Source organism: Malaclemys terrapin, chromosome 20, assembly GCF_027887155.1.
Source record: "Malaclemys terrapin pileata isolate rMalTer1 chromosome 20, rMalTer1.hap1, whole genome shotgun sequence".
NCBI classification, from domain to species: Eukaryota; Metazoa; Chordata; order Testudines; family Emydidae; genus Malaclemys; species Malaclemys terrapin.
The window spans coordinates 7,931,868-7,952,342 of record NC_071524.1 but is presented as its reverse complement, the minus strand read 5'-3'; the positions used below and the strand labels follow the sequence as shown (position 1 = coordinate 7,952,342).

The window sequence follows — 20,475 nt, the reverse complement described above, 5'->3', positions numbered from 1 at the left end:
TTGTACTGTGGTGTCTAGGAAGTGGACCTCCTGTGTAGATTGGTCCAGGCTGAGGTTGATGGTGGGGTGGAAGCTGTTGAAATCATGGTGGAATTCTTCCAGGGTCTCCTTCCCATGGGTCCAGATGATGAAGATATCATCAATGTAGTGTAGGTAGAGAAGGGGCATGAGTGGATGAGAGCTGAGGAAGCGTTGTTCCAGGTCAGCCATAAAAATGTTGGCATATTGTGGGGCCATGCGGGTGCCCATGGCGGTGCCACTGGTCTGGAGGTATATATTGTCACCAAATTTGAAAGAATTGTGCGTGAGGATAAAGTCACAGAGCTTAGCAACAAGTTGTGCTGTGTCATCATCAGGGATACCGTTCCTGACAGCTTGTATTCCATCTGTGTGTGGGATGTTTGTGTAGAGAGTCTCTACATCCATGGTGGCTAGGATGGTGTTTTCTGGGAGGTCACCAATGCATTGTAGTTTTCTCAGGAAATCAGTGGTGTCACAGAGATAGCTGGGAGTGCTGGTGGCGTAGGGTCTAAGTAGGGAGTCCACATATCCAGACAATTATACTTGTCCTAGGGATGGGGATTCCACGACCACTGCTCCCAAGAGAAGGAGGTGGGTGGTGGTGATTGGGGTCTCCCTCCTCAGGGGGACTGAATCATCTATCTGCCGCCCCGACCGAGAAAGCTGAGAGGTCTGCTGCTTGCCAGGAGCTAGGATACACGATGTGACGGAGAGACTGCTGAGACTCATCAAGCCCTCGGATTGCTACCCCTTCCTGCTTCTCCACGTGGGCGCCAATGATACTGCCAAGGATGACCTTGAGCGGATCACTGCAGACTATGTGGCTCTGGGAAGAAGGATAAAGGAGTTTGAGGCGCAAGTGGTGTTCTTGTCTATCCTCCCTGTGCAGGGAAAAGGCCTGGGTACAGACCGTCGAATTGTGGAAGTCAACGAATAGCTATACAGATGGTGTCGGAGAGAAGGCTTTGGATTCTTTGACCATGGGATGATGTTCCAAGAAGGAGGAGTGCTAGGCAGCGACGGGCTCCACCTAACGAAGAAAGGGAAGAGCATCTTCGCAAGCAGGCTGGCTAACCTAGTGAGGAGGGCTTTAAACTAGGTTCAGCAAAGGAAGGAGACCAAAGCCCTGAGGTAAGTGAGGAAATAGGATACCGGGAGGAAGCATGAACAGAAGAGTGAAAGAGGGGAGGACTCCTGTCTCAGACTGAGAAAGCGGGACAATCAGCAAGTTATCTTAAGTGCCTATACACAAATGCAAGAAGCCTGGGAAACAAGCAGGGAGAACTGGAAGTCCTGGCACAGTCAAGGAACTATGATGTGACTGGAGTAACAGAGACTTGGTGGGATAACTTACATGACTGGAGTACTGTCATGGATGGAGATAAGTGTTCAGGAAGGACAGGCAGGGCAGAAAACGTGGGGGAGTTGCACTGTATGTAAGAGAGGAGTATGACTGCTCAGAGCTCCGGTATGAAACTGCAGAAAAACCTGAGAGTCTCTGGATTAAGTTTAGAAGTGAGAGCAATAAGGCTGATGTCGTGGTGAGAGTCTGCTATAGACCACCAGACCAGGGGGATGAAGTGGACGAGGCTTTCTTCTGGCAACTAGCTGAAGTTACTAGATCACAGGCCCTGGTTCTCATGGGAGACTTTAATCACCCTGATATCTGCTGGGAGAGCAATACAGCGGAGCACAGACAATCCAGGAAGTTTTTGGAAAGTGTAGGGGACAATTTCCTGGTGCAAATGCTGGAGGAACCAACTAGGGGCAGAGATCTTCTAGATGTGCTGCTCACAAACCAGGAAGAATTAGTAGGGGAAGTAAAAGTGGATGTGAGTGTGGCAGTAGGGTGACGAGATGTCCTGATTTTATAGGGACAGTCCTGATTTTTGGGTCTTTTTCTTATAAACACTCCTATTACCCCCCATCCCGATTTTTCACACTTGCTGTCTGGTCACCCTACTTGGCGGAGACCATGAGATGGTCGAGTTCAGGATCCTGACACAAGGAAGAAAGGAGAGCAGCAGAAGACGGACACTGGACTTCAGGGAAGCAGACTTTGACTCCCTCAGGGAACTGATGGGCAGGATCCCCTGGAAGAATAACATGAGGGGGAAAGAAGTACAGGAGAGCTGGCTGTATTTTAAAGAATCATTATTGAGGTTGCAGGAACAAACAATCCCGATGTGTAGAAAGAATAGTAAATATAGCAGGCGACCAGCATGGCTTAACAGTGAAATCCTTGCTCATCTTAAACGCAAAAAAGAAGCTTACAAGAAGTGGAAGATTGGACAAATGACCAGGGAGGAGTATAAAAATATTACTCAGGCATGCAGGAGTGAAATCAGGAAGGCCAAATCACACTTGGAGTTGCAGCTAGCAAGAGATGTTAAGAGTAACAAGAAGGGTTTCTTCAGATATGTTAGCAACAAGAAGAAAGTCAAGGAAAGTGTGGGCCCCTTACTGAATGAGGGAGGCAACCTAGTGACTGAGGATGTGGAAAAAGTTAATGTACTCAATGCTTTTTTTGCCTCTGTCTTCACGAACAAGGTCAGCTCCCAGACTGCTGCACTGGGCAGCACAGTATGGGGAGAAGGTGACCAGCCCTCTGTGGAGAAAGAAGTGGTTCGGGACTATTTAGAAAAACTGGACGTGCACAAGTCCATGGAGCTGGATGAGCTGCATCCGAGGGTGCTAAAGGAGTTGGCAGATGTGGTTGCAGAGCCATTGGCCATTATCTTTGAAAACTCATGGCAATCGGGGGAAATCCCGGATGACTGGAAAAAGGTTAATGTAGTGCCCATCTTTAAAAAAGGGAAGGAGGAGGATCCGGGGAACTACAGGCCAATAAGTCTCACCTCAGTCCCTGGAAAAATCATTGAGCAGGTCCTCAGGGAATCAATTCTGAAGCACTTAGAGGAGAGGAAAGTGATCAGGAACAGTCAGCATGGATTCACCAAGGGCAAGTCATGCCTGACTAACCGAATTACCTTCTATGAGGAGATAACTGTGTCTGTGGATGAGGGGAAAGCAGTGGATGTGTTATTCCTTGATTTTAGCAAAGCTTATGATACGGTCTCCCACAGTATTCTTGCCGGCACGATAAAGAAGTATGGGCTGGATGAATGTATAAGGTGGATAGAAAGCTGGCTAGATGGTCGGGCTCAACGGGTAGTGATCAATGAGCTCTATGTCTAGTTGGCAGCCGGTTTCAAGCGGAGTGCCCCAAGGGTCGGTCCTGGGACTGGTTTTGTTCAATATCTTCATTAATGATCTGGAGGATGGTGTGGACTGCACTCTCAGGAAGTTTGCAGATGACACTAAACTAGGAGGAGTGGTAGATATGCTGGAGGGTAGGGATAGGATACAGAGGGACCTAAACAAATGAGAGGATTCGGCCAAAAGAAACCTGATGAGGTTCAACAAGGACAAGTGCAGAGTCCTGCACTTAGGACGGAAGAATCCCATTCACTGTTACAGACTAGGGACCGAATGGCTAGGAAGCAGTTCTGCAGAAAAGGACCTAGGGGTTACAGTGGACGAGAAGCTGGATATGAGACAACAGTGTGCCCTTGTTGCCAAGAAGGCTAACGGCATTTTGGGCTGTATAAGTAGGGGCATTGCCAGCAGATCGAAGGACGTGATCATTCCCCTCTATTCGACATTGGTGAGGCCTCATCTGGAGTACTGTGTCCAGTTTTGGGCCCCACACTACAAGAAGGATGTGGAAAAATTGGAAAGAGTCCAACGGAGGGCAACAAAAATGATTAGGGGTCTGGAGCACATGACTTATGAGGAGAGGCTGAGGAAAGTGGGATTGTTTAATTTGCAGAAGAGAAGAATGAGGGGGGATTTGATAGCTGCTTTCATCTACCTGAAAGGGGGTTCCAAAGAGGATGGATCTACACTGTTCTCAGTGGTACCAGATGACAGAACAAGGAGTAATGGTCTCAAGTTGCAGTGGGGGAGGTTTAGGTTGGATATAAGGAAAAACTTTTTCATTAGGACGGTGGTGAAGCACTGGAATGGGTTACCTAGGGAGGTGGTGGAATCTCCTTCCTTAGAGGTTTTTAAGGTCAGGCTTGACAAGCCCTGGTTGGGATGATTTAGTTGGGAATTGGTCCTGCTTTGAGCAGGGGGTTGGACTAGATGACCTCCTGAGGTCCCTTCCAACCATCATATTCTATGATTCCATGATTCTAAGGTCTAGAAAACATGACCTGTGAGGGAAGAGTCAAAAAAATTGTTTGTTTAGTCTAGAAAAGATTAAAAGACGACATGATAGCAGATTTCAATTACATAAAAAGTTGTTACAAGGAGGACGGAGAAAAAATATTCTCTTTAACCTCTGATAATAGTAGAAGAAGTAATGAGCTTAAATTGCCACAAGAGTGGTTTAGGTTGGATATTAGGTAAAACTTCCTAATTGTTAGGGGGATAAGCACTTGAATAAATTTCCCAGGGAGGTTGTGGAATCTCCGTCATTAAAGATTTTTCAGAGCAGGTTAGACAAACACCTGTCAGGGATCATCTAGATAATAATTAGTCCTCCCATGCGTGCAAGAGACAGGAATAGATGATCTCTCAAAGTCCCTTCCAGTCCTACGATTTTATCATTTAACCCTTTTCATGTCACCTTTTTTCTGTGATACTAAAACAACAAAGTATCGCACCGGGGAAAAGGTTAGATTTGGAACAGATGGCGACACAGCTCTCAGCAGCCTGAGGACAGGAAGAAAAAAAACTTCTCTCTATCCTTAAGGATCCCGTCTCCCTCCTTTAGAGTTCTCGTGTCCCACTAGAGGGCATCCGTCTCCTCCTCATTGCAGTTATGGACTGTGGCCTTAACCCTGTCATGCTGCATGACAAAAAATACTTGATTCCAGTTGAAAAGAAGGGATCTCTCCTGGGCACACCCAATCCTGCCTTTGCTTCTCCTGGGAGAGGTGCTCGTATTTACCATCTGAACTCCAGTCTGGTGCCTGCCTTTGTTCCTCCTCCAACAGAGGATGGTCTCTTTCCCCTACTCAGGCAGGGTGCTCAGGGTGTTACTATGTCACATGGTAGCAGCACATTGCATATAATCCATCATCAGAACCTTAGCAGACCTCGGTATGGAAAAGGGGCCTGATAAAAACAATTGTACCTGTCACCTCCGTGAATTGGAGACATGCAATGCAGGTATATATCCTCTGCCTCCTCTTCCACTTTCTTCTCTCATCCCCTATTCATCATCCTCCAAATACTGTATCAATGTATTTTCTTCCTATCCCTTCCAGAGACACTATCTCTCCTCTCTTTGCCTCAGTACTCCACCTCTCCAAATTCTCCCACTCAGAATTTTTAAATATCAGATTCTCTGTTTCTGCTTCCATTCCAGAATGAAGTTTTCTGATTTTAAAGTGGAAAATTCAGTTTTAGCTCGGGGAAGGAGAGGGAAAGGGGGAGAAAAATGAGAAACTAGACTGGAATGTCAGACCTTGATTCCAATAATCTTACCTAGTGGTTGGATCATGATTCATAGCTCAGTGTAAGGTTGGACCTGAGCTAAGGGTACATGGGAGTGCTCCTGTAATCATGATCCAGAGACAGGCCTTGGTGAAAACCAAGGTTAGAGTCTAGAACTAAATGATGAACAGAACTAGAGCCAGGTGGTCAGGGTTTTGGGGGGATCAGAAGATGGAGGCCAGGCTGGAGCAGGTCAGTGAGGAGGGTGGAGTGAAGCTGGTGCAGGGCAAGGGCAGGGTTCAGGTAAGGCTAGTCAAGAGCAGGAGAGGAGCAAGCAGAGGAGCAGGGGCAGGGCCAAGGTCTGGGAGTTGCTAGTCTGTTGCACTGTGAGGCAGCAGGAGGGTTCCTGGCTGAGAAGTGCTGTTGCTGAGACTCCTTCACAGCTTTGCTGCCATTGTGGAAATAACGAATCCTGGGGTCAACTGACCCAGTCTCTGCTTTGTGATAGGTTGCTGCCTGAGGGGTGACGCAAAGCAGGCCCTACAAAGTGCAGAGAGTTTTCCTCACAGCCAGGCCTGCTAGGTCAAGCTGGAGCAACCCAGGGACCTTACTGGTGAGTGGATCCTTATACGGATGCTGGATTACAGATGACCAGACTTCAGTGGACTGGATCTGAGGGGTGTGCGAAGTAGCTCTTCCACTTCCAAGGTTCCAGGCAAAGCCTATGCTGGGTGGGCATCTGTTTTTCTCTTCTTTTTCTATAGGAAATCAGACCGAGTGACAAGTGATCTACGGTAAATAACATTTGCGTCCGAAGGGAAGAAAGATGGAAAGCCGATGAGCGCAGAATGGAGGATTCTGTGTGCGATTGATCGGAGCTCACTGCACATTCCATGGTAGGAAGGAACTAAAGGGCTGTTGGGGCTACTCCCATTTTACACCACTGGGATGGGAGAGCAGAGAAATGTGAGTGACCCCAACAAACACTACCTTCCAGAACACAACGGTAGCTCCGGGCACAGGTGCCTTGATCCTACAAGTGGGAATATGCAGAGGCCACTAGAAGAAGAATAACTGTTAAAAGCCTTGTTGTTTGTATTTAATAATCAAAATCCATTTGTCATTATAGGAATGTGTGATCTCAGCAACAGTAACAATTTTAAGATAAAATTTCCACTCGGTTCCCAAATATATTGAAATTACATTACATGAATCAATGGTTTTTTAAGGTGCAAATTCTTACCACAATACTCATGTTTATAACTGATGAACAGGTTGATAGTGGAGATTACGAAAGTCGGGCCAACTAGTATCAGAATTAGTATCTGCATCCAATCTATGGTAGAAGAATTATTCAAGAATTATTACAAACTGTAATAATGTAATACTGATTGTACCAAATTGATCAAAATATATTTCCATTTCAGATACAAAAATTGTTCAAACAGCTCACATTAGATGTATTTCTGTGATTTTCTTTGATGCAAAATAGAAAAACAACATGGAGCATCTCTTGTTGTTGTTTGGAGAAAAAGGAAATAATTCACATTAAAAACCTTAAGCTTAGTCCCCAATTCACATCAGACAGGAAGCTGTAATATCACTTTATGGAACAACACATTAAAAAAAACTAACTATTTCATCTGTTTAAGGTCTCAATCCAGCTAACACTTATGCATGTGCTTAATATCAATTGTTTCCAATGGGAGTACACATGGTAATACAGTTAAACATATGTTCACAGGACCAGGAGCTTCAGTGTAACAACTGATATTTTCATACTAACCTAAAGGTGTATGCTGACCAGCTTAAAAAGTGTTCCTTAAAATATGCTAGCTAACATACTAACTAACATGTTTTGCCACTACAGGACTTAGGCACCTCTCTCTAGACTTAGGTGCCTAAGTCCCACTATCAGGGGATACTGCGATCGACTAAGCTACTCTTTGGTTGCTGCTGAACCCTGTAGGTGTCTAAACTCACCCAATACCCACATTATTGCAGTAAAAGTTCCCCAATTGCTTATGTTTCTGCCTCTAGATGTGTGCACGACTGCCTCACTTGACATTCCCAGATGCCTTCCTCCTTCCTAAACCCCAGAGCGAGCAATGGACAAGGCATTGCTCGGCCTAATGTGCTGTGGGGCCCAAGGCAGTTGGTGTGCTCAAAGGCCACCTAACTCCACACCAAATGTGGAAGGAGGTGGGGAAAGAGAATGTGTCTGGTGATGACTGGCTGCTCATTCCAACCTCTTCCTGTTCATACCCTCACTGCCCTTCTACCCACCTTTATCCTCTTCTACTCCACCACCTTGTCTCCCTTGCTCCCCTCCTTTTAACATCCCCCATCCCTTTACTTTTAGCTTATCCCCTCCTAACAAGAAATAAATAAAAGGAAAACAAATTGTGGCACTAACATGCCATTTGCTGCCATCACACTCTTGCTTGTAATAGCTCTTCCCCCTCCATTTGTTTGTCTGGACTAGTTAGATTGTCAGTTCCTTAGGGCAAGGACCATCTGCTGCTGTGTGTCTGTGCAGTGCCAAACACAGTGGCTAGCTATTAGGCATGACCACAATAAACATGAGTAATATTAAATAGGAATAAATAATAAAGACATCTCTTCCCCTTCCCTTCCCCTCCCCCCCCCCCCGGTGTTTGCTGATGGATTTGTTAGGGTCTCATAGGATGCATTTAACTTAATTTAATTTAACTTTTATTAAGGTTTCTTTTCTCCCAAAATTCACCTAGTCATTGAAGTTGCATAGTGGTTTTTTTTAAATGCTTTGAGCATTCAAAATAAAAAGTCCCTTGTCCCTTGTTTGCTTTCTTAGCTTTTGTGATGTAGATATTTCACCAGTTCTCCATGCAACACAGAGTGTCCTTCCTGGACTAGAAGGTATTTTAATGTACAAGTATAAGCAGAAGAAGGGAAAAGAAGAAAGCAAGCCATTTCAAACCTACTTTCTCTATCATGAAAAAACTGAAAAGGAAACAAGGCTAGCTTTCTCCCTTTGCAGGTAACCACTAACAGGCAGCCCTTTTTCTAGCATACAGAAACTACAAAGAATCCCACATGTGACAAGGTCAGATTTGGAACATGTGGAGTTACAGTTATCAATAGCATGAGGACAGGAAGAAAAAATTTCCTCTCTATCCTTAAGGACACCCACTCCCTCCTCTAGGGTCCACCTTTCCCCCCAGAGGGCATCCCTCTCCCCCTCATCACACAGTTATGGGATGAGGCATGGGATCACTGGTGCTGCATGGCAGAGAATACAGGATCCCAGTCAAAGAGTAGCGATCTCTGCTGGTAACAGCCTGTCCTGCCTCTCCTTCTCCTGGGGGAGGTGCTGGAATTTGCCATCTCCAAGCTAGTCCAGTGCATGTCATTGTTCCTCATCCACGTGAGGATGGCCTCTCTCCCTGACTCAGGCAGGGTGCTCAAGGTGTTACTATATCATGTGGTGGTTGCATGTTGCATATAATCCATCATAGTAACCTCTGCGGACCTCCATACGGAAAAGGTGCCATATAAGGAAACAATTGTACCTGCCACCTCCAAGAATTGGAGACATGCAATGCAGTAACATCCCCTTTTCCTCCTCCTCCTTCTTGTTCCCTCATCCACTCTTCATCATCCTCCAAATACCAGTGTATTTCCTCCCCATCCCTTCCAGAGACACTATCTTTCCTCTCCTTGCCTCAATACTCCACCTCTAACCCACTCCATATTTTCCCACTATGAGAATTTTTAAATATCAGATTATCTGTTTCTGCTTCCATTCCAGAATGGATTTTTCTGATTTTAAAGTAGAAAATTCAGTTTTAGCTCTATGGGGAGATGATGAAAACTGAGAAACTAGACTGGTACAAAAAATAAAGACTTCTGTTTTTTCCACAGATTTCAGTGGTTGTTTTACAGTTTGACTACAGTGTATGAATTTGCCTGAATTTTAATAAGAAATGTATTACTTATATCTTTATTCAGACTCTCCAAGTTCTGATATTTGTAGCACAAACCATGATATTTTTCATAGACTGTAGGTTCACTTACCATTAACATTTGATTTTGCATTTGTAGGTTTTGGAACAGGGTCTGGAAAACAAATGGATAAGAAGGTGGGCAAAATGTAAATGAAGTACGTTGTTTTACACTAATCTTTTACAGTTTATGATGGATTTGTTTAGTCTGGAAAAGAGAAGTCTGAGAGAGGACATGATAATAGATTTCAAGTACATAAATTGTCATTACAAGAAGGAGGGAGAAAATTTGTTCTCCTTAACCTCAGAGGATAAGACAGGCAGCAAGGGCAGTTTAGGTTGGATTTTAGGAAAAAACTTATTAACTGTTAGGGTGGTTAAACACTGGAGTAAGCTGTGTACGAAGGTTCTGGAATCTCCATCACTGGATATTTGTAAAAGCAGGTTAGAGAAACACCTTTCAGGGATGATCTAGATGCTATTTAGTCCTGCCATGTGTGCAGAGGACTGGACTAGATGACTTCTTGAGGTCCCTTCCAATCCTATAACTCTATGATTCTATGATTAATCCTTTGCACATCACCTTTAATAGGCAGTCCTTTTTCCTCGGACACTAAAATGACAAACTATCCCATATGTGACAAGGTCAGATTTGGAACAGATGGAGAGACAGTTCTGAACAGTCTGAGGACAGGGGAAAAAAAACTTCTCTCTATCCGTAAGGACACGCTCTCCCTCTTCCAGGACCCTCCTGTCCCACTTGAGAGCATCCCTCATCACAGAGCTGTGGCCTGAGACATAAACCCTGTGGTGCTGAATGGCAGAGAATATATCCTTCCAATCATAGAGAAGGGAACTCTGCTGGGCACACTCTCTCCTGCCTCTGCCTCTCCACGGCGAGCTGCTGGTATCTGCCATCTGCACCCCAGTCTGGTGCCTGCCATTGTTCCTCCTCCAGCTGAGGATGAGCTTTCTCCTTTAATCAGGCAGCATGCTCAGAGTGTTACTATATCATGTGGTAGCTGCATCTTGCAGATAATCCATCATCAGAACCTCAGCACACCTCCATATGGAAAAGGGGCCTGATAAAAAAATTGCACCTGCCATCTCCATTAATTACAGACATGCAATCCAGTTATATCTCCTTTTCCACCACCTCCTCCTTCATCTCTCAACCCCATTCTCATCATCCAAATACCAGTGTATTTCCTCCCTATCCCTTCCTGAGACACTAACTCTGCTCTCCTTGTTTCAGTACTCCACCTCTCCTCCACTCCAACCTCTCCAACTGTCAGAATTTTTAAATATCAGATTCTCTCTTTCTGCTTCCATTCCAGAGTGGAATTTTCTGATTTTTAAATGGAAAAATCAGTTTTAGTGGTGAGGGGAGGAAATGAAAAATTAGAAACTAGATTGGTATGTCAGGTCCTGCCTCCAAAAATCTTGCCTAGTGGTTGGACCATGAGCCACAGTTAGCCGTAAGGTTGGGCCTGGCTAAGGGTTCTCCTGGAATGACGATCTAGAGACAGGCCAGGGTCAAATCCTAGATAAGAGTCTGCAGCCAAATGAGGATCAGGACCAGAGCCAGGTGGTCAGGGTTTAGAGGGATCAGAATGCGGATGACAGGCTGGAGTGGGTCAGTGATAAGACTGGAGTAAGGCAAGTTCAGGGAACCGGCAGGGCTCAGCAGAAGGAGGAGCAGGCAGAGGAGCAGGCGCAGGAGCAAGGGTTGGGAGTCGCTGTAGTCTGTTGCACTGGGAGGCAGCAGGAGGGTTCCTGGCTGGGGAGTGCTGTTGCTCAGACTGATCTGCTGCTCTGCTGGCATTGTGGAAATAACTGAGCATGGAGACATCCGACCCGTCTCTACTTTGTGATAGGTTGCTGCCACGTGCCTGAGGGGTCATTCACTGCAGGTCCTGCTGAGTGCGGACTCAGTGCAGCAGCTGAGTGACCAGCCGTACTTTGGCTAAGAGTTTGCCTCACAGCCAGGCCTGCTAGGTCAATCTGGAGCAGCCCAGAGACCTTGATGGTGAGGGGATCCTCACATGGATGCTGGACTTACAGATGACCAGACTTCAATCGACTGGACCTGAGGGGTGTGCGAGGTAGCCCTTCCACTTACAAGGGTCCAAACAAAGACCATGCTGGATGGGCATCTCCTTTTCTCTTATTTTTCTATAGAAATCAGACCAAGTGACAATTGATCCACTGTAAATAAAATGTGTGTCCAAAGGGAAGAAAGATGGAAAGCCGATGAGAGCAGCATGGGGGATTCTGTGTGTGATTGATCGGAGCTCACTGCACATTCCGTGGTAGGAAGGAGGAAGAGGGTGGTTGGGACTGCTCCTCTTTTTGCGCCTTTGGGATGGGAGGGGAGGGAAGTGTGAGTGACCCCAACAGACATTGCCTTCCAGAACATTACAGTAGCTCCCAGCAGGGATGCCTTGATCCTACAATTGGGAATATGAAGAGGCCACTCAAAGAAGAATGGCCGTTAAAGCCATGTTGTTGGTATTTAGTAATCTAGATCCATTTGTCATTATAGTAATGTGTGATCTCAGCAACAGTAACAATTTTAAGATAAAATTTCTACTCAGTTCCCAAATATATTCAAAATATACTATACCAATCAATAGATTCTTACGGTGGAAATTTAGACCGGAATACTCACGTTTATAACTGATGAACAGGTTGATAGCGGAGATGATGAAAGTCGGGCAAACTTGTATCAGAATTAGTATCTGCATCCAATCTATGGTAGAAGAATCATCCAGGAATTATTACAAACTCCAATTATTGTACTATATTGTTACAAATACTATATATTTCTATTTCAGATACAAAAATTGCTCAAGCAGTTCACATTAGATATATTTTGTACCCCGGAATGATTGTGTCCCATTGATTGTCCTCAGTCCACAAGGTTTCTGTGATGCCTATTATATCAATATCCTCCTTTATCACAAGGCACTCTAGTTCACCCATCTTATGTAGACTTCTAGCATTTGTGTACAAGCACTTTAAAAATTTGTCACTGTTTATCTGTCTGCCCTTTTCTGATGTGTCAGTTTCTTTTTTTATGTGAATGTTTATCATTTGATCTGGCACTTACATTATCCTCCTCCATCCTCTGCTCCTGACTATTCTCTATCATTAGACTCTCCCCTAAGAGAAGTCTCTGTCTGTGGGGATGTATCATCCCTACACCAACCTAATGAAAAGTTCCATGAGGAGGTAAGGGTCACGATGGGACACTTGCCAGGTAAACAAATCATGGCCTTATGTAAGGCCCCCTGGTGGTCTAGGATTATATAAGATGATCATGGCCTTATGTAAGGCCCCCTGGTGGTCTAGGATTATATAAGATGATCATGGCCTTATGTAAGACCCCCTGGTGGTCTAGGATTATATAAGATGATCATGGCCTTATGTAAGACCTCCTGGTGGTCTAGGATTATATAAGATGATCATGGCCTTATGTAAGGCCCCCTGGTGGTCTAGTATTATATAAGATGAGGTAAACAAATCATGGCCTTATGTAAGGAACGGTTGAACCAATCGGTGTGGGGCTATACATGTGATAAACACATGATTCTCCTTCTTGTCCAATCCGTAGATGTGTGATTATAGACTAATTGTGTTATGTAATGTTGAGAAAAACTATAAAAGAAAGCTTGCAATAAACAGATTCGGATTCAGCTTGCAACCACATTGGTCGTGTGCTTTATCCGCTCCGCCTGGAACCCCACAAATGGTGACCCCGACGTGATTCGGCTTGAACATCAAGGCAGCCAGGACTTTGCCCAGAGTAAGCTAGCAGAAATCATACTAGACACAGCCGCCAGTGGAGCAGGGATCAATGTTCTCAGACAGTAGACCCAACAGGTGTTGTCTCAGAAGCTGAGCAAAGAAAAAGCAGATCCAACCAAAAAAAGGATCTAAGTGGTCAGACTCTGTCATCTCTCATGAAGAAACTGGAACAATTAAATTTAGATATTGAAAAGGCTCTCAGTGCTGGCTCTTCTCCTTCCAGCACTCCTTCTACCAAAAAGCGCAAACAGCCGTGCCCTGTTAAGGTGGAGACAGGCCTTCTTCACAAAGATCATCAGAGAAAAGGAATCTGTGGGAATAAAAGGGCAGGCTACCAAGATTTAGATGGTTTGCCAAGCTCAGTGTCAACTGGAGCACGACCAAAAACTGAACATGGTTTGAGAAAAGGCGGAGGTGGCAGCCGAGGCAGGAGGTACCGGAGGATACCGGCTCCTGGTCGTCTGAGAGAGACGTTCGTAAGCTCACAGCCGACTGAAGCATTCGGTGAGAAAAGGCGGAGGTGGCAGCCGCGGCAGGAGGTACCGGAGGATACCGGCTCCTGGTCGTCTGAGAGAGACGTTCGTGAGCTCACAGCCGACTGAAGTGTTCGGTGAGAAAAGGCGGAGGTGGCAGCCGCGGCAGGAGGTACCGGAGGATACCGGCTCCTGGTCGTCCGAGAGAGACGTTCGTGAGCTCACAGGTGAGCGGCTGCATTTAATAAAATGGACTCTGCTTTGTCTGCAGAGGAGGAGACGGTGCATGATTTTTTATTACGCATCGCTAAAAAGCGGGGAGAGAAGCTTCCCTCTGACGCATTGTCCCGTTTGTTGAAATGGGGGCAGAAACGCGGGAATGTACAAACAGGGCCTTCAGGACATGCTGAATCAGTTGTCCCATTTGGCCGGTAAGAACCATCCCCCGCAGTCCCACACATTGCGAGCCCTGAACCAGCCCGGCTTTCCTGTCACCAATAATGTTTGTACCCCAAAGTTCCGGGCGAAGTTCCCGGGGCAGGGTGAGCAGTTGCGGAATAGGTTGAAAAGAATGGCGGAGCCAGGCTTATCTAACTTTAAAAGGACATATAAAAAAAAAACCACCGGATAAGATCCCTCCGGCCGTGGCTCAAGACACAAATTGCTAAAGAGCCCGACACCGCCACGCAGAAGCCGAACGACAACCCCGCGACACCAGACCTGCACTTGTTGTTTGCTACAACCTAGACACCTGATAATGCTGTGCTTCTGTTTGTTCGGACTCCTTATTATAGGAGCAGGGGTCTTTGTATGTCCAAACTCTGTACCTTTTGTTAACCCACGACAAAATGTTTGAATCACCTGGGCGAACCAAACTGGCCAAAAAGCCCTTTTTGCTTGTTCATGGCCACCCCATCGGATCCCCAATGGTTTTCGTGGGTATTTATGTAATGTTATGTTTTTTAATAGTTCCCAGTTGTTAAATGTCACCTGTCGTCAGTTTTATAGGTTCAAAAAAAGGAGTCAGGTGGCTAGTAATTGTCCTAATGTTAGTTGGACCTTCCTATAGGCCTTATTTAAGAAAAAGGGGGGAGGTGTGGGGATGTATCATCCCTACACCAACCTAATGAAAAGTTCCATGAGGAGGTAAGGGTCACGATGGGACACTTGCCAGGTAAACAAATCATGGCCTTATGTAAGGCCCCCTGGTGGTCTAGGATTATATAAGATGATCATGGCCTTATGTAAGGCCCCCTGGTGGTCTAGGATTATATAAGATGATCATGGCCTTATGTAAGACCCACTGGTGGTCTAGGATTATATAAGATGATCATGGCCTTATGTAAGGCCTCCTGGTGGTCTAGGATTATATAAGATGATCATGGCCTTATGTAAGGCCCCCTGGTGGTCTAGTATTATATAAGATGAGGTAAACAAATCATGGCCTTATGTAAGGAACGGTTGAACCAATCGGTGTGGGGCTATACATGTGATAAACACATGATTCTCCTTCTTGTCCAATCCGTAGATGTGTGATTATAGCCTAATTGTGTTATGTAATGTTGAGAAAAACTATAAAAGAAAGCTTGCAATAAACAGATTCGGATTCAGCTTGCAACCACATTGGTCGTGTACTTTATCTGCTCCGCCTGGAACCCCACATCTGTCTGATCCACATGCTCCTCTGCAGCAGTCGGCTTTCCCCCATCTCCTAGTTTAAAAACTGCTCTACAACCTTTTTAATGTTTAGTGCCAGCAGTCTGGTTCCATTTTGGTTTAGGTGGAGCCCATCCTTCCTGTATAGGCTCCCCGCATTCCAGAAGTTTCCCCAGTTCCTAATGAATGTAAACCCCTCCTCTCTACACCATCGTCTCATCCACGCATTGAGACTCTGAAGCTCTGCCTGCCTACCTGGCCCTATGCGTGGAACTGGGAGCATTTCTGAGAATGCCACCATAAAGGTCCTGGATTTCAGGCTCTTCCCTAGCAGCCTAAATTTGGCCTCCAGGACGTCTCTCCTACCCTTCCCTATGTCATTGGTACCTACATGTACCACGACCACCGGCTCCTCCCCAGCACTACACATAAGTCTGTCTAGATGCCTCGAGAGATCCGCAACCTTCGCACCAGGCAGGCAAGTCACCATATGGTTCTCCCGGTCATCACAAACCCAGCTATCTACGTTTCTAATGATCAAATCTCCCATTACTAACACCTGCCTTTTCCTAGCAACTGGAGTTCCCTCCCCCGGAGAGGTAACCTCAGTGTGAGAGGCAACCCCAGCACCATCTGGAAGGAGGGTCCCAACTATGGCGAGGTTTCTCTCTGCTCCCATTGACTGCTCTGCTTCCCTGGGCCTTTCATCCTCCTCAACAGTGCAGGGGCTGTCTGACCGGAGGTGGGACAATTCTACAGTGTCCCAGAAAGCCTCATCAACATACCTCTCTGCCTCTCTTAGCTCCTCCAGTTCCGCTACATTGGCCTCCAAAGTCTGTACGTGGTCTCTGAGGGCCAGGAGCTCCTTGCACCGAATGCACACATACGCCACCCGCCCACAGGGCAGGTAATCATACATGCTGCACTCAGTGCAATAAACTGGATAGCCCCCACTCTGCAGCTGGGCTTCTGCCTGCATTGTCTCCTAGTTAATGAAAGGGTTGTTTAAGCAAGAAGTTTTGAATGTAGTTTGGTTTATAGGTTTTAAGGGGAGTAAAGGGAAAAAGATAGGACCAGCAAGGGACACCCGCTCCCTTCCCACCCCCCCTCCAAACTCCCTTGCAAAACTTCCTGTTAGCAGCCCCTGGTCGCAAAAGCTGCCTGGTCACTTGTGCACTGCTTTATAAAGCCCTGGCTTGTGTGAATGCCCCACCCACTGATTAAGGCTCAGCCAATTACCAGAGGCTTCTAGCTTTCAGACCTTCCTTTGAAGCTCACAGCTTCCAACTGCCAGCCACAGCACATGGTCCTTCAACCAAACAAACAGACTGACAAACACAAGCTCAGCACACAGCAAGTAACCCCCAAACACAAACACACACTACAGACAGTCACTTACCCCAAGAGTGCTGTATTTGCTCCTCCTTCACCTGGGGAATTCCCTTGTGAAACTCCCTGTTAGCAGCCCCTGTTCACAAAAAGAAGGCCGGCTCATGAGAAGTTAGGTCCTTCTCCTGCTGGGTCAGCTTACTTTCCCTCTCCTCAAGGATTGTGAGATTGTTCATAACTTCTCTAGGGGGAAGGTGAAGCTAATTTGATCCCTCTGGTTCTCGGCCCATTGAAGCTTGTCCCGGATGATCACCCATCCATAGTCTTTTCAAAAAGTGAAACTGGATTCTCTTGAGACCAGCAGACAAGAAAGGACCTTGGGATAAATAATCTGAGCTGAAACTGACTCAGGACCTCCTTCCTGACCCACGAAATGGACAGGGCTTCAAGTGCATGGAGGGCCCCAATGCTTAGGGAAGGCTTGGAAGTGCTTGGCCTCCTGTGGTCCCATAGGACTGAATTTTTGTTTGGGGCAGAGTGTGACAATTTGAAACCACTGGAAAACCCCTCGGTGTGATGAAGGAGAACTCCTGCCACAGCCCATGTTGCAGACAGGGTGATGTCCAGTAGGCTGATTAGCACGCTTATAGGTTCTTTTATTGTTTTTAATAAGTTTTCTCAGAAATCACCTACTACAGGATAGGCCCAACAAGGACAATAACAGAACACCACTGGCCATCACATACAGCCCCCTGCTAAAACCTCTCCAGTGCATTATCCACGATCTACAACCTATCCTGGAAAATGATCCTTCACTCTCACAGACCTTGGGAGGCAGGCTAGTCCTTGCTTACAGACAACCCCCCAACCTGAAGCAAATACTCACAAGCAACTACACACCACACCACAGAAACACCAACCCAGGAACCAATCCCTGTAGCAAACCTCGTTGCCTACTCTGTCCCCATATCTACTCTAGCGACACCATCAGAGGACCCAACCACATCAGCCACACCATCAAGGGCTCATTCACCTGCACATCTACTAATGTTATATATGCCATCATGTGCCAGCAATGCCCCTCTGCCATGTACATTGGCCAAACCGGACAGTCCCTCCGCAAAAGAATAAATGGACACAAATCGGACATCAGGAATGGTAACATACATAATCCAGTAAGTGAACACTTCAATCTCCCTGGTCATTCTATTACAGATTTAAAAGTCACTATCATTGAACAAAAAAAACTTCAGAAACAGACTTCAAAGAGAAACAGCAGAACTCAAATTCATTTGCAAATTCAACACCATTAATCTGGGCTTGAATAGGGACTGGGAGTGGCTGGCTCATTACAGAAGCAGCTTTTCCTCTCCTGGAATTGACACCTCCTTATCTATTATTGGGAGTGGACTACATCCACCCTGATTGAATTGGCCCTGTCAACACTGGTTCTCCACTTGCGAAGTAACTCCCTGCTCTCCATATGTCAGTATATAATGCCTGCATCTGTAACTTTCACTCTATGCATCCGAAGAAGTGAGGTTTTTACTCATGAAAGCTTATGCCCAAATAAATCTGTCAGTCTTTAAAGTGCCACCAGACTCCTTGTTGTTTTTGTGTCTTTGAAATTCTCCAGCTATGCATATTATGTTGATTAGACTGGAGGTTGCTTTGGTTTATTAGAATGCAGATACATTAATTATGTTGCATTTACGCTATTGTAAGCAGGGTCTGAATGAACTCTCCCCTGACAGCTAGTTTGGGAGGGGGAGAGACTTCAGGAGCAAACTGTATTTACATGAACACACCTACTCTGCATAGGTATCCAACAGACAGGAGTTGTGTAGCTCAAAGTGATCATCTTTGGCTGGTGTTGGGTTACAAATCACTTTAGTACTGAATGCAGGAGTAGTGAAATGCTGTTATCAATGTTGTTATCTTTATTGTATGAGTAAAGGGCAGCTGAACTCTGCTTAGCCTAATTGAGGGGCTCACCCTCAGTTGAAAGGGACTCATTAAACAAGGGGCTTGAATTCCAGAGCCCTGTGAAAGTAAGAGTGGTGGAGACAGGTATCCTAGGCAGGAGATGTGCAGGCTACCTAAGGTCCCCAGTCTGGTTTCACCTGTTCCTTCCGTACTGTTCAAAGATAGAGCTAAATAGGCCCCATTAGGATGGTTTTGTTATGTTAAGTGCTCATTAGAGCTGAAAACACTTGTGGCAGGACAGCATTTCAGCCCAGCCTGCTAAGCGCTGACAATCACTAAGATTTGGGTGGACTCTCAAGAGACTGACCAGCAGAGAAGCAAGAGGCAGAAGGTGATTGGCAAGCAGAACAGCAGCTGGAGAGGTGGCCAGCAGCATGGAACAAGTGGCTGGTGGGCTGGCCAGCCAGAGCAAGTGCTCAGATGGTGGTGCAAGCCAGGTGCCTTTTTCCCTGTGTGGGAGGTGACCTCACAGATATACATCCTGAACCCTGGGTTCTCACTGACAAAGGACAAACACTGTGAGTGGGGTATGGTCAGGGAGCAGAAAGAGGCACAGAAAAGGAGCCTTTGGTTGTAGAACTCAAGAACATGAAACAAAAGACACTGCCCCACACACTTTGGGGTGCATGACCTCCTCACAGTTTTATGTTTATGAATCCTGACTGTAGCATTTTCCCTAATTAATGTCAGGGGACTTCCCTCCTTTCATTAAACATTTCTATTCTACACTCAGACTCTGTGCTTGTGAGAGGGGAAGTTTTGCCTCTCAGAGGCACCCATGGTGGTGTGTAATTTTGCAAGGCTTCTGGTTGGGGGCTTGAGCTGGTTCTGTGTCATGATGTTGTAAAGGAACCCCTAGATATTGAACCCGGCCCTGGTTGCTTCCAGCTCCACCTGGCAGAAGGGTTACACTGTATTTACTTCAAAGTTACACTTTTGGATACATTTTGTGGTAACTGTGTATATTTGAAAATAAAACTATGAAGTAACTGTGGTGTGAAAAAACTGTGAATTTGAAGTGCCTGGACTCTAAATGAAATGTATTGATCACAGTCTTTGTTCTGATCCTCCAGCTTCTGATATTGTCCCACAAACAATTACACTGATTACAATTTCACTTACTGGTCATTATCATGTTTATAGTAGTGTCACTGTTCTCTTGGGTGCAATTCACCCCAGTGCAGATTTAATTCTCCAAACTAAATGCATCTGTTTATGACAACAAAGTGCATATCAGACACATGTCGCACAAAGGGAATTCTGAGATTACTTACCAGTGTGATCGCTGATCTCACCTGTTGCAGCCCGAGCTTAAAAATAAAACCAGAAGGCAGATTATAGAATCATAGAACTGGAAGGGACCTCAAGAGGACATCTAGTCCAGTCCCCTGCACTCAAGGCAAGACTAAGTATTATCTAGACCATTCCTGACAGGTGTCTGTCTAACCTGCTCTTAAAAATCTCCAACGATGGAGATTCCACAACCTCCCTATGAAATATATCCCTGTGATTAATCACCCTGACAGTTAGGAAGTTTTTCCCAGTGTCCAACCTAAACCTCCCTTGCTGCAATTTAAGACCATTGCTTCTTGTCCTATCCTCAGAGGTTAAGAAGAACAATTCTTCTCCCTCCTCTTTGTAACAACATTTTATATACTTGAAAACAGTTATCATGTCCCCTCTCAGTCTTCTCTTTTCCAGACTAAGCAAACCCAATGTTTTCAATCTTGCCTCATCGGTCATGTTTTCTAGACATTTAATCATTTTTG

General features: G+C 45.7%; 1 protein-coding gene across 5 annotated transcripts in view; it reads right to left on the bottom strand.

The window, feature by feature from the left end:
* LOC128826379 (butyrophilin subfamily 3 member A3-like) overlaps positions 1 to 20,475 on the bottom strand; it is a 97,649-nt gene that overhangs the window by 46,015 nt on the left and 31,159 nt on the right. For 4 of the 5 annotated variants that reach the window (XM_054009632.1, XM_054009629.1, XM_054009631.1 and 1 more), the window contains 5 exons: positions 19,981 to 20,016; positions 16,791 to 16,859; positions 12,124 to 12,204; positions 9,526 to 9,567; positions 6,713 to 6,805 (listed from right to left, as the gene is read on the bottom strand). In XM_054009632.1, coding sequence (XP_053865607.1) covers positions 6,713 to 6,805; positions 9,526 to 9,567; positions 12,124 to 12,204; positions 16,791 to 16,859; positions 19,981 to 20,016 — 321 coding nt within the window. The remainder of the gene's footprint in view (positions 1 to 6,712; positions 6,806 to 9,525; positions 9,568 to 12,123; positions 12,205 to 16,790; positions 16,860 to 19,980; positions 20,017 to 20,475) is intronic. The other variant, XM_054009630.1, reaches the window with a different exon arrangement.